Here is a 13,216-nt window from a genome sequence, read left to right as displayed (position 1 = left end):
TTTTTTTTAAATATGTATCATTTTATAACCCAAAATTGTGGTTAGATCAAGGAAACCTTTGTTTATAAAGACCATATAACTGCTTTCGTTATTCTACACTTTGTTCCTCAAATATTATTAACTAAAACATTTGCTAACACGAACAATTATTGCAAAAAAGAATAAAGTGTGATCTTTCTTGAGATTATGAACCTAATTCGCAGATATCACAATAGATTTTTGTTTTTTCATTCTGCATTTCTGTATGGCTAACATTTAGTTGCTTTAATTAAATACTGGACAGTCAACCAGCCAACTAGAGTTTTCGACTAGGGACGAAATCTTATTATTTATAAGGGACATTATTTATGTGGTAATATTATAAATCAGTATTAAGAGGAATGTGTTTGTTGCAGTAGTGTCTGAATATTGTCGTACAGCCAGCACCAGGAGAACTGTGACTGTGAACGGATCGTGGCGAGAAGCACATGAGATGGTTCCTATAAATAAGGCATGAAAGGCTAAGTAAAATGATGAAGAGGTAAGAAATGAAGTAAGCATACGAGGAGGTACCCAAAAAAAACCGGAATTATTTTTTAAAAGCTATTTATTTACAAATTTTTTACAGAACAACCTTATCCCGTTCAAAATACTCTCCATTACAACTAATACATTTGTCCCACCGGTGCTTCCACTGTTCGAAACATTTTTTGTAGTCATCTTTAGAAATGGCTGACAGCTCCTTCTTCGTTTTTTTCTTGACCTCTTCAATGTTGTCAAATCGGTGACCTTTCATGCCCTTTTTCATGCGTGGAAATAAGAAAAAGTCGCACGGAGCCAGGTCAGGCGAGTAAGGTGCGTGGGGCAGCGGAACCATGCCATTTTTAGCCAAAAACTGTGTAACAGAGATGGCTGTGTGTGCAGGTGCATTGTCGTGGTGGAAGAACCAGTCTCCTGTTTGCCACAAATCGGGTCTTTTTTGGCGAACACTATTGCGCAATCTTTTCAAAACTTCCAAATACAAGGTTTGATTGACGGTCTGACCTGGGGGGACAAACTCTGAATGGACTACGCCTTTGGCATCAAAAAAGCAAATCAGCATTGTTTTAAAGTTTGACTTGACTTGACGACATTTTTTTGGTCGGGGTGAAGATGACGTCTTCCATTGGCTCGACTGTTGCTTTGTTTCTGGGTCATAACCATAGCACCATGACTCATCACCTTTGACAGAAAGTCTGGATCAGTTTCAAGCTGTTGTTTCAAAGCACGACATGTTTCAACTCGATGTTCTTTTTGATTTTCAGTCAGAACTCGAGGAACAAACTTGGCAGCAACCCTTTTCATCCCCAAATCTTCCGTTAAAATTCGCTGAACCGAGCTCCAAGATAACCCACTACTCTCTGACAGTTGATCAATTGTCTGTCGACGGTCTGTGAACACCAGCTCTCGAATTTTTTCAACATTTTCGTCGATTCGGGCAGTTGATGGACGTCCAGAACGAGGTTTGTCATCAATCGACATGTCGCCATTTTTAAACCGAGTAAACCACTCGTATACTTGAGTTTTTCCCACAGCGTCATCTTTGTAAGCTGTTTTCAACATTAAAACACTTTCAGCAGCATTTTTGCCGAGTAGAAAACAAAATTTCAGAGTTGCACGTTGTTCACTTAAACTTGCCATCATAAAAAACGAAAAAAGAACAAAACAGCGCTGGTAAAAACAATCACTGTAGATGAACAGAACAAGCCAGACAGACAACACAGGCAGGACTGAACTGGCAAGGAATTGCGCTATACACGTCTAGCGGCAGAAATGCGTACTACATAAGCTCCATGCGCGGCAACGCAATTCCGGTTATTTTTGGGTACCCCCTCGTATTGTCAAAAGAAGGGGAATTTGTAAACATTGTCAACCAAAACAAAAGAATGCAAATTCAGTTTAAATATCAAAAAAAGACTTATTGTTTAAATTATTGTAATAATATTCTAATCAAATTTTTTTTTTTTTTTGGCGCATCAACAGCTGAGGTCATTAGCGCCCGGAGCTTTTTCCAGTGCACTGCCGGCCTCCGGACAGTGTTCTCTCGTTACAGACAACACTGTCCATCACCGGACAGTGAGCTGTAAGAAGCTCCTAGGAAGAGAAAATCTAAGGGTCAGCTGCTGGATTCGAACCCGGGACCTCCGCGTGGGAGTCCAGTATGCTAACCTCATAGCTAATCCCTACCCTTAATCAAATATTAATATTGCCAATAAAATGATGGCAGTTTCGTGAATTTAGAGTCAGAAAGTCGACTTCCAGTGATATTTACCTTCTAGCTCAGCCAGGAGCTGTAACTAGATTCTTTTTAGTAACTCTACTGTTAGTATTTAGTGTTTCGTACAATTTCTAGTCATTTTTTTTTAGTAAATTTTACAAAAGAGAAGAACTTAAATGATGTAAAAAAATATGCTATTTGTAACCATATTCATCTATTTTGGACTTATTATTTACCATTTTCAAATAATTGAATCGATATTTCATATCTTATTATAAATAATCATATATAAAAAAAACACTTAAGGTTTTTCTTCAACCTAAAATATTTATGTTTCTCACTAACAAAATTAAGTTTGGTAAAACATTACATTGAAACTCTACAAGGAAGCTATCCCATTGTACAACTTAGTATAACGCTAGTTTATACAGTTCTGCGGTTTTAACCACATTTTCTACAACTTATTAGTGATTGTAGGCAGTGTTCCCTCTAATTTTTTGTGAGCTGTGTGCGCACATTTTTAATTGTGTGCAGTTTTTTTCCAAAATAAACAAATTTTGTGCGGCAATTTAAAAAAGTGCACAGAATAAAAAAGAAGACAATACAATAATAGTATTAATATTCAGCCAAATTTTGTACCTACTTATAGGCATTGACTCGATCTCACAGCATACCACACATTTCAACGGAACACAATGAAAAAACTACCCTAAAATCAAGTCAAAGCATTAGTTCGTGGAGACAGAATTTAGCTGATTACTGTGGCTCCCCTTTTCCATTCAAATGGAAAATAAGAATATTTAAATACAATGTAAAAATGTTGTCTGCTTCTAATTTTTTCAATTAAAACATTTGTCAAAACAAACAGACAAGAACAATTCACAATTACTTATTATTGAACAATTTTAGAATTAAGGATTACATTTTTATTAATGGCATTTATTTTATAACTTCTCTCTCCTCTCTTTTGGTTTTTACCATTCTGCATAAATTTACTGAAATTTACAAAAATTTTGTGCGCGCGAATATTTTTCATGTGCGCTTTGTTTAAAATTTATGTGCGCGCGCACACGCGCACAGCTTAGAGGGAACACTGATTGTAGGTAATGTACACAAAATGTGCTGAAAATTGTAGGAGTAATTTTCGTTAGGCTTTCAAAAGAGAGAGTGGAGTAAAACCTCACATTGTGTAAATATCTTCCAACTCGGAATTTTAATAGTAACTATATTCCTAGACATCTGTACACAAGAAGTTGCGCCGAAAGCAGACTGTAACCTCAACAGCATCGACAAATAGAAATCTACAGGGTGTCCCAAGCTATATGGATAACTTTTTCACGGAAACTAAGATAGCTAGGAAACAACTAAAAAATACGTGTTCCCTTAGTTTTTTGTTAGAAATCCAAATTTAATTTGTAAATTTTGTTCGGTGCTTCCAGAAGCGAGATACAGGCACCAACTTCATTTTTTCAAATGGGAAGGTGTGGATTTTATTTCAGAAATAGATTCCTCTATTTTTTTTAAAGAAAAATTTACTTGAACGGTTTTTTTCTGTGAGCGATATTTTAGAAGTTATGAATGAAAACATGATTCTTATAAGAAATGTCAAAATGATAATATTATAACGGTTTTTTGATTGAATAAGAAGAAAAGTACTATTTTATTATAAACTTTACTCCTCATTACATGGTGAACCAGTAAGTATTTATTGCCCATAGTCCTACTGTCTGTAGTACATCTAAAGTGGAGTTCAGTGACGTATTGGCCAACTTCAGATTTTCCACTGTTCTCGAGTGACGTCACTTTAAATTTTTTTCCCTAAAAATCATTACTTTTTTCCAATAAAAATGTTAATTACTCAGAAAGTTTTAGTCTGAATTCGATTCTGATGACACGGTTAGAAAGACAGATAAATTGTAACCTTTGACTTCCTTATTTTAAGAAAGCCTACTTTAAAATTAACTGCTAGTCCATCTAAAAGAGTTTTCAATGAATTAAACCACTTGATAAACTAACACTGTTGAGTGCTCGTGAACACGTTTTCTTGTAAAACAAACGTAATTTCTCATACGAAGATAAAAGGAATCCTGGGCAAATGATATACCACTTGATAAACTAACACTGTTGAGTGCTCGTGAACACGTTTTCTTGTAAAACAAACGTAATTTCTCATACGAAGATAAAAGGAATCCTGGGCAAATGATATACCGTTTGAAATCCTATTAAACAAGGAAACGTTTATAAAAAGTGGCCAACACCTAGGTCTGATAATAATCACATTAGAGCCTAATGAGTTTTCTTAAAAATTTCTATTAATTTTATTTTTCCAGCATTCGGAGGAAGATTTAGGCTGTTTGGAGAATAACTTATGCTTCAAAATGGTATCCAATTTTTAGAAAATTTATGTCTTTCTAACCGTATCATCGGAATCCAATTCGGACTAAAACTTTCTGAGTAATAACATTTTTATTGGGAAAAAGTAATGATTTTAGAAAAAAAATTTAAAGTGACGTCACTCAAGAACAGGGGAAAATATGTATGAAGTTGGCCAATACGTCATTGAACTCCACCTTAGATGTACTACACACAGTAGGCCTATGGACAATACTTACTGGTTCACCCTGTATAACAGTTTTTAGCAACGTCACAAACTTGTATGCAAACTAAACTTAAGATGTGAAAACATTTCAACATAAAGTTCTATTTATGACATAATATCTCTTAACTTTTTCTCCTTTATATCCATCTTCCTTTTAATTACAATCATTTAACCACAAACCTCATCTCGTCTAATAAAACTAAACTTGCAGTATAAAATAACATGCAGCTTGAATTTTAATTAACCGCGCAGAATTCTTGTTAGGAGAAAAGCAAGAAGAAAAATCAAAATGTATGCTGAGCCAATGCCTACACAATTGTTAATGTCAGTTTAGACAAACGGTACGGGGATATAATATATTTTAGACGAAACAAATACTTTTAACGAACAAAATTACTCCAAAACTTAGAATAATGAACCCCTCAGTAATATCATACAAGAATTCTTAGACGTCCCTCTTCCTCTTAGCCTTCCTCCTAAACCCTTCCATCCTTCCGAGGTCAAATATCTTATCCAACATTCTTCTCTCAAGAAAAGTCCAGGATATGACCTTATAAACGGCAAAATACTTCGTCATCTTCCTCAGAAGGCCATAATGTACATTACTCTGATATACAATTCGATTCTCCGTACTACTCATTTCCCCATCCAATGGAAATACTCCATCATAACCATGATTCCTAAGCCCAAGAAGCCTCCCAACGACCCCAAGTCTTTCAGACCTATAAGCTTACTTCCCAACCTCTCTAAAATCTTTGAAAAGCTCCTCCTCAAAAGAATTCTGCCCATCCTTGACTCCAATGACATTATTCCATCTCACCAATTCGGATTCCGCGCTAACCACTCCACTAGCCAGCAATGCTTCAGAGTCGTCGATGTCATCTCTTCTGCTTTTGAGAATAAAAAGTACTGCTCAGGAGTTTTCCTGGACATTGCCCAGGCCTTCGATAAGGTATGGCACTTAGGTCTCCTCTACAAACTTAAAAAATTCCTTCCAAGCACTTATTATTTAATTTTACGCTCCTACTTGGCTGATCGACATTTTAGAGTTCGAATGGGCTCCGAATATTCTCCTGTTAAACCTATTTCCGCCGTAGTTCCACAAGGCAGCATCCTTGGTCCCATCCTTTACACTGTATACACTGCTGATATTCCTACTCACCCAAACACCTTAATCACTACTTATGCTGACGATACTGCCATCCTCTCTACCCACTCAGAACCATCCGAAACCTCAAAATTCCTTCAAGAGCACCTCAACCTAATTGAAAGCTGGTGCACCCATTGGCGCATAAAAATTAATGAAAGCAAGAGCGTTCAAGTAACTTTCACGCTCAGGCGTCAAACGTGCCCCAGTGTTTTCATCCTCAACAATCCCATCCCTACCTCGAATGTAGTACGCTACCTGGGTTTCTACTTGGACAGTAGACTCACGTGGAATCCACACACGAGACTGAAACGACTACAACTAAACCAAAGGTACGGACAACTAAGACGCATGATGGGACCTAAATCTAAACTAACCACACCTAATAAACTAACTCTCTACAAGACGTTACTTAAACCCATCTGGACTTACGGATCAGAGCTGTGGGGCTCAACTAAACCTTCCAATATCTCCCGCATCCAATCCTTCCAATCAAAAGTCCTCCGCCGAATTGTAAATGCTCCCTATTATGTAACTAACATCATCCTTCACAAAGACCTAAATATTCCTTTTGTCACTGAAACAATTCATTCACGATTCCTCAATTTCCACAAAAACCTATCCTGTCATCCCAATCCAACAGCTCAATCTCTTTCCTCATCATCCCATCCTGATAATCCCCCACGACGTCTGAAACGACGTTGGCCTAACCTAGACCTTTTCACAACTAGAATTCCCGAGAGTGTCAGCACTGGCTGATTTCTCTCTTCCTGCGTCCTTACGGTTGCGGTGTGCGTCGGCTATGCCGGGCAGTTTTCGCATCCTATACTGCACTTCTACTATTAACAATTTGCCTGGTGTATATTTATTTTTTATACAGGTAGCAAATAAATAAATAAATTAAAAAAAAAAAAAATAATGAATTCTTTTTTTCATAGAAAAATATATTAATTGGCCTCGAAACACTTGGTTCCTTTCTTGTAATTTGAAAGAAAAATGAGCTGGCCACCGTTTTTTTCTTTCCGAGTTATTAATTTCTCTTTCTATGCTAGAAATTTTCCGAAAATTAAATTAAAATATATTAAATTTTGTAAATCCTATATGAGTAATACTTCCCTTTTAAATTGTATTAAATAATAATAATATTAATAATGAAATAACGAGATTACTACAAAATCAAGGAATATTGAGATAATTACGATTTGAAATGCAAACAATTTTGATTGACTAGTGGGATAATAACGATACAAGAATTCGCCATAACAATGGTAATAATAAGCTATAACCATCATTAATATTACTTGTAAATACTTAAAATAATTGAAGCTGAAAAGAAACCTGCTAATTTGATCTAAATTATTATGTAACTATCTCAACCAATGTAAATATTTATTAATGTACAATTTATTTATGAATTTGAAAATAAATTGTACTTTAAGCAAGAAAAAAAATATTTGAATTTAATGGTATTAATTTAAAAAAAAAATAAATAAATATTATAAATTAATTAAAATTATTATAAATTTATAAAGAGGGGAAAAAATAATGCTCAAGTCCAAAATTCAGGACCAATTTCTTTACTCATTAATCAAACTTAATTATATTTATTAAATAGATACTGTCCGTGTATGTTATTAACAAAATAACTTTATCAAAATTATCTTTATTAAAAAAATAATAAAATTTAAATTAATTCCAATCGTTGTAATAAAATGATAATCAATTAATAAGCTAGAGCACTTCTTTTATCTATTTACTAGTGAATATTTATATTTCAGAAATTAGGCGTTAGTGCACTGTAATAAATAAACCAATTAAAATACATATAAAAAAAAATATTGATATTAATGTCATAAATGTCTCAGTCATTGAAATTAAATATTAAATTACAAATACAAAATAATAATAATAAATATTTCTTCAATTGATGTTCATCAAAATTTTAAAATTATAATTCACGGAATTATAGCATGTAAATTTAATTGGAATAAAGATGATTTAGGCTTGGTTGTTATTTGTTGAAGCCCAGTTTTTCAAAATAATAATAGAATGGCTTAAGTGAATAAATTATGATGTTTTTATAAGACTAACTTGCAGAAAACCATACTTAAAATGTTTGTGCAGCCTGTTCTTTGGCATTAACCTTCCAGCGGGCGCGGCCAAAAAGTTGCAAAAACGGGCGCGCGTATCTTACAGATAAACTTTGGTATTTTTAATTTTTTCTATCAATAGAAGAAATGAAATTAATTAAATAACATCTGTAATTATTAATAATGAAACATCAAATAAAAAAAGACTCAGAAAACGACAGTACTTTTTATTTTTACAAGCCAATAAGTGTAATAATTACAATCAGCATGTTCAGCCACTAGACTGTCTGAAAGCTTTCGCAGATATTTCCTCCTCTTATCTGAGATATACAATGTCTTTTTCTGTCAGTAGAAAACAATATTCTTTTAAAGAATGTTGAAAATAGTTCAATTTGATGAACACGTATAAAAGAAAAAATATAAATAATTAGATAAGTCAGGAAACTTACTCGAATGGTCGCGAGTATATGTCAGGCACGGATCGGCAATTGCAAAAAAATATACAACCCCAAACAAGATAAGATTTTTACTGAAGGAAACTAGTCATTAGAGTGTAGCATTGCTTAAAGGAGAGCATCCTCCGCCGCTCCGTCTCTAAACTGCGATTATTTTAGTCTAAGCTTGCATCTGTGAGATACACGCGCCCGCTGAAAGGTTAATGGAGATCAATTGCTGACTAATCCGATTATGAAGAAAGTCAACTTAAAAAAATAATTAAGAAGCTATTTGTAACAGTTGTTAATCATTTTGGTTGTGGACTTGATAATCGGAAGACAGGATTTAAGGAGTATGATGTAAATGGTAAACAGAAATAGGTTTAAGACTGGTTCAGGCACATTCCCTCCTGGTCTATAATAATCTTTTTCAATAAATGAAAAGTTTAACTACGTCTACGTTTTGTTTTTTTTAATATTTTATTTAAGCAAACAATTATTCCATTAATAGTTAAAATATCGTCAGGACGTGAGAAAAACAAAAAAATGTGCGCTACAGCTTCATACCAACAATGATCATACCTCTGAGAAGGATTTTAGAAGACATATGGAATCCGGGCGTCAAGTGCTGTGATTACAGTAGTGGCTGACAATAGAAAAAGGAAAAGTTGTCAAGGAAGAAAGAAACCGAGTTGGCACATCATAGTTTGGAGAAAGATGGGACAGATCTCTGCAGCATCACCATCACCAAGTAGGAGGAGGAGTGATTTAAGAGCACTCCTCATTTCTCCAAAAAAAAAAACTTTTCACATTTCCTTCCCGAGAACTACTGAGGAAAAATAACTGCGATACATGAAATATTCATTTATTAATTAATTAATTTTTAATCAGTGATCAAGCACCCAAAAATAATTTTTTTTTTTAATCTTTTATTGTAATTTACCGCTGCAACAGTTGTTGCCACAAGCAAATATGGTGAAAGAGAAAAGAAATAAAAGGAAATCATGAGTGGAGAAGGCACCCAGTGGTGCCACTCCAGTAACGTGCTTTGCTCTCACGATAAGAGAAGGTCACGAGGCCATCTTCTCTCCAATCTCCTTAGAGGATTACTTGGTAATGTGAAGGAAGATAGGTGTTCTATGAGAGGGTTAGGATGAGCTGCTGTAGGGTGGAATGAAATTTGAAGAAACGAGTGTTAGCAAGATATGTCATGAAAGGGATTTTGAGGTCATTATGGATAGTGAGGTTAGATACATAGAACGGAGCGTTAAGCAGTTTTCGCAAGTATTTTTGACTGTAATGTCTGGAGGCGTAGTGAGTTTGATGAATGCTTAGTCGATCCCCATACTTCGATGCCGTATGACCAAATAGGTCGCAGTAACAGTAGATATAAGAGTCTTTTGTTATGTAGGTCAAGTTTCGAACGTTTGTCATGTAGTCTGGCGAGAAGTTTGTAGCGTTGGTTAGTTTCTTGTCTTTTCAGTCTAGTATGGAGATTCCATGTCAACCGTTTGTCTAGGTGCAGTCCAAGGTAGCGTACTTTGTCCACAGTTGGTATAGGAGTTTGGTTCAAGATGATAGGAGATAGGATTTTCCGTCTGAGAGTAAATACTATAAACTTTGACTTCGTAACGTTGGTTTTGATTCTCCATTTGAAAAGCCAGTCCTGTAAGTGGTTGATGTGTGTTTGTAGAGTTCGTGTAGCGATAAGAGGATCGGAATGAGGAGATAAGATTGCAGTATCGTAAGCAAAGGTAGTAAACAAAAATTTGAAAGTTACACTTTATTTAGGGAAGTTTTATATTAACAACTCTTTCTCAAGAACTTGACGTTTTATGAAAGAAGAATTGCATAAAAACAGGGACACCCTTCTAAAACTTACATATTTCAATTGTGCATAAATTTTCTTTTATTTTGGTACCTGAAGTCAAACATTCAAAGACAATGAAGGATAAAACACAAAATTAAAGAACTCAACAGAGCGATGAGTCATCAAAACCAAATCACAGTTTCTGAAAGAAATCTCATGGCAGAAAATCATATAAAGTTCATTGTACTTTCTCTTAATGAATTTTCTCGCAACATTATTGGTGAGTAAAAAAACATTTAATTGGACTACAGAAAGAACTATCGGCGAATAGCTCTACATTACACTCTCCTAATGAACCTCATTTTTTCTGATTAATGTTACATTATAATAGAGATAAACGAGAATAATGTTCAACTTTTCAACAGATGTAGCTGAAACAATAGTTTTTTTTTAGCAGATCGACTGTTAAGCTGTAGAGTTGCTTTATCTCCCAATAAACGACAAATATTAAAATCCGGGGGTTTATAAATAAGTAGAAAATTTTAAATGACAACTGCAAACCCTGTGTGGTTCGTTTTGAAAATGACTGAATAAAAAATCATGTGTTTTGCGATAGAAATATTGAACAAGAGAAACATTCTGTTTGTCCTAAAACAAAAGTAACATTTCTATAAAATTATCGTGTTTTTTTAAAATTACAATTGAGATGAAATGAATGCACTAAAGAGACAATGGTTTTGGCTGAAGATAAATGAACGAACTTCCTCTGCCCCCTTTTTCACTAAGTTTCGAATAAATGCCTCCTCTTTTCACAGGCCAATAATTCTAAAAACCTTATTACCCAAGCACCACTATAACTTGTAAAGGTGCTAAAGTAGATTCTACAGAATTGTATTGTGTGAATGAGAATAAGTGATGTAAGTAACAAAATATTCTACAATTCTTCTGTCCGTTGAATTCACACTGTGTTTATTCTACCGAAAAACCAGTTATAAGAAGAAATATCACTGATTGCTGTTGTAAAGTTTAAAAGGTGTAAAGAGAGAATGCGCCAAAATTGTTTACTGGCATGCGTGAGCAAGCAAAAAACTTTGGCGCCAAAATAAAGTATATGAAAAGGAATTATTTATTCATTTAGTTTACTTTTTTTCCCGCCCGCAATCGCCATTTACTGGTGTACATGCAAATAAATGAAATTTTGATCTAAAACGAATTTTAAATAAAAAGCCAGGCTTATATTCTGTGATACAAAGAATAAAACAAGTATTTATGATTAACTTAATGAGTGGTTTTTACGCATTCAAAAAAGATTATCATTTTCTACAACATTTCGAAAGGAGGGAACAAATAGGTAATCCTTCCTATTCAATAGAATGACAAGTTAAGACTCTATATGAAAGGGTTTATGCAACCATACAGATAATTGGGTAGCTATTATTAAACAGACGCCAGCGATCAAATATAATTTATTAGAGATAATAAGGGTTAAGTAGATAAGATTTAGAACACTAATTGACTCGCAATTAACTTTGGAAGAGAGATACTTACAATTATAGCAGAAGAAGATCAATCATAGAGATAGTAGTAAGAAAAGGCTTTAGATTAACGTTACCATAACATAACCGGTTTTCCTAAATTTTTCCTTCTTAAATTTCCGCTGGCAGAGAATTTTTCTACTGCTTCTTCTGTCACAACAGAATGGAAGTACTTTGTTCAAGTACAGTGTGCTTAAATTTCGAAGCTGTTCCCGATTTCAACGAATCATATAAATATTGGAGTTAAAACTAAAATTGTACCTTGTTTATCGGATGTGTCAATTTTACTTCATGGGTTACGAAGAAATGCTTTAAGTCTAGAATCAGTTATTGTTTTATTCCCGTTGATAATCAGTTTCAAATCATTTTAATACCTGCAAGGAACTGTTACAAATAATACTAATAAAATTTCAAGTATTTAGCTCAATTTTCGTTACAGCAATTGAAGGAAGTTAAAAGTGTTATCACTTTAATACCTGCAAGGAACTGTTACAAATAACACTAATAAAATAAACTCCTTTTTTTGTACTACCTTTAAACTTAATTCCGAAACAAGTTAAAACACAACTCCAAAAACTTGTCACTTTTTTTTGGATGAGTAATATAGAATTACGCAGTTTATTAAAATTGTCCGGTAATGCAGTTGTGAAAGAGTTGATCGTCAAAAACGGCACAAAAATGAGTAACATCAAACTTTGACAATTTTTTTTTTCTCTTTTACTTTAAAAGATAAAATTCCCAAATTTTCTTTAAAATATAGGACAAATCTTCTTTTTTTGCAACTACTTAGATCAAATAGATTTTAAGAAAAAAGTTGCCAAAAATGAGCAAAAAAAGCATTTTAAAAAACTTTCTGCGTACAAATACTTTCCAAATCTATTCAAAACTTCTTCCCAAGAAAATTGTTTTTGTTCATTCCTTGGGGATCGCAACTCGTAAGCATTCTTTCAAAAGATCTCACCAGTCTTAGTAACAGTTCCGGCTTAACACCAAATCAAGAATATAATGAAAGTATTGTTTATTCCAAATGTTAAGAAAATCAGTAAAGCAGATATGTAACTTTACCGAATAGACGAAAAGGTAAATCAATCCAAAAGATTAAAAAGAAAAAGTTATATAAAAAAAAAATTACATTCTTTACCGACTTGTAAAGAAAACATTGCTCTATAGCTGACATAAATTGCAATGTTCTATTGAGTATAGTTAATGTGATATTGAAGGTTGAATTTTCATCCAAATTTCAAACCTTTATATCTGTCTTTCTATTGTTTAGATTTCAATGAACATTCTATCAAAATCTAGAGAATAGTTTGCTCTATAACTGAAATTAATTGCAATTCTCTGATGATAGTTAATGAGATATTG

The 13,216-nt window shown here is 33.7% G+C and overlaps 2 protein-coding genes across 8 annotated transcripts in view; one reads left to right on the top strand and one right to left on the bottom strand.

Annotated features, from left to right (window-relative positions):
• CNMaR (G-protein coupled receptor) overlaps positions 1 to 9,340 on the top strand; it is a 119,570-nt gene extending 110,230 nt beyond the window's left edge. Inside the window, exons 6-7 of one of the 3 annotated variants that reach the window (XM_074119696.1) lie at positions 396 to 520; positions 2,002 to 9,339. In XM_074119696.1, the coding sequence (XP_073975797.1) occupies positions 396 to 496 (101 nt within the window). In that variant the 3' untranslated portion in view covers positions 497 to 520; positions 2,002 to 9,339. Of the gene's footprint in view, positions 1 to 395 lie in introns of all 3 variants that reach the window. The other 2 variants (XM_074119697.1, XM_074119695.1) reach the window with 2 other exon arrangements.
• Positions 1 to 13,216, bottom strand: part of fry (microtubule binding protein furry) — a 218,636-nt gene that overhangs the window by 165,985 nt on the left and 39,435 nt on the right. The gene's annotated exons all lie outside the window — the stretch shown is intronic.

This window comes from Rhodnius prolixus, unplaced genomic scaffold (assembly GCF_049639745.1).
Source record: "Rhodnius prolixus isolate KJV_2025 unplaced genomic scaffold, Rpr scaffold_2, whole genome shotgun sequence".
Lineage (NCBI taxonomy): Eukaryota > Metazoa > Arthropoda > Insecta > Hemiptera > Reduviidae > Rhodnius > Rhodnius prolixus.
This window is presented reverse-complemented; position numbering and strand designations above follow the sequence as displayed.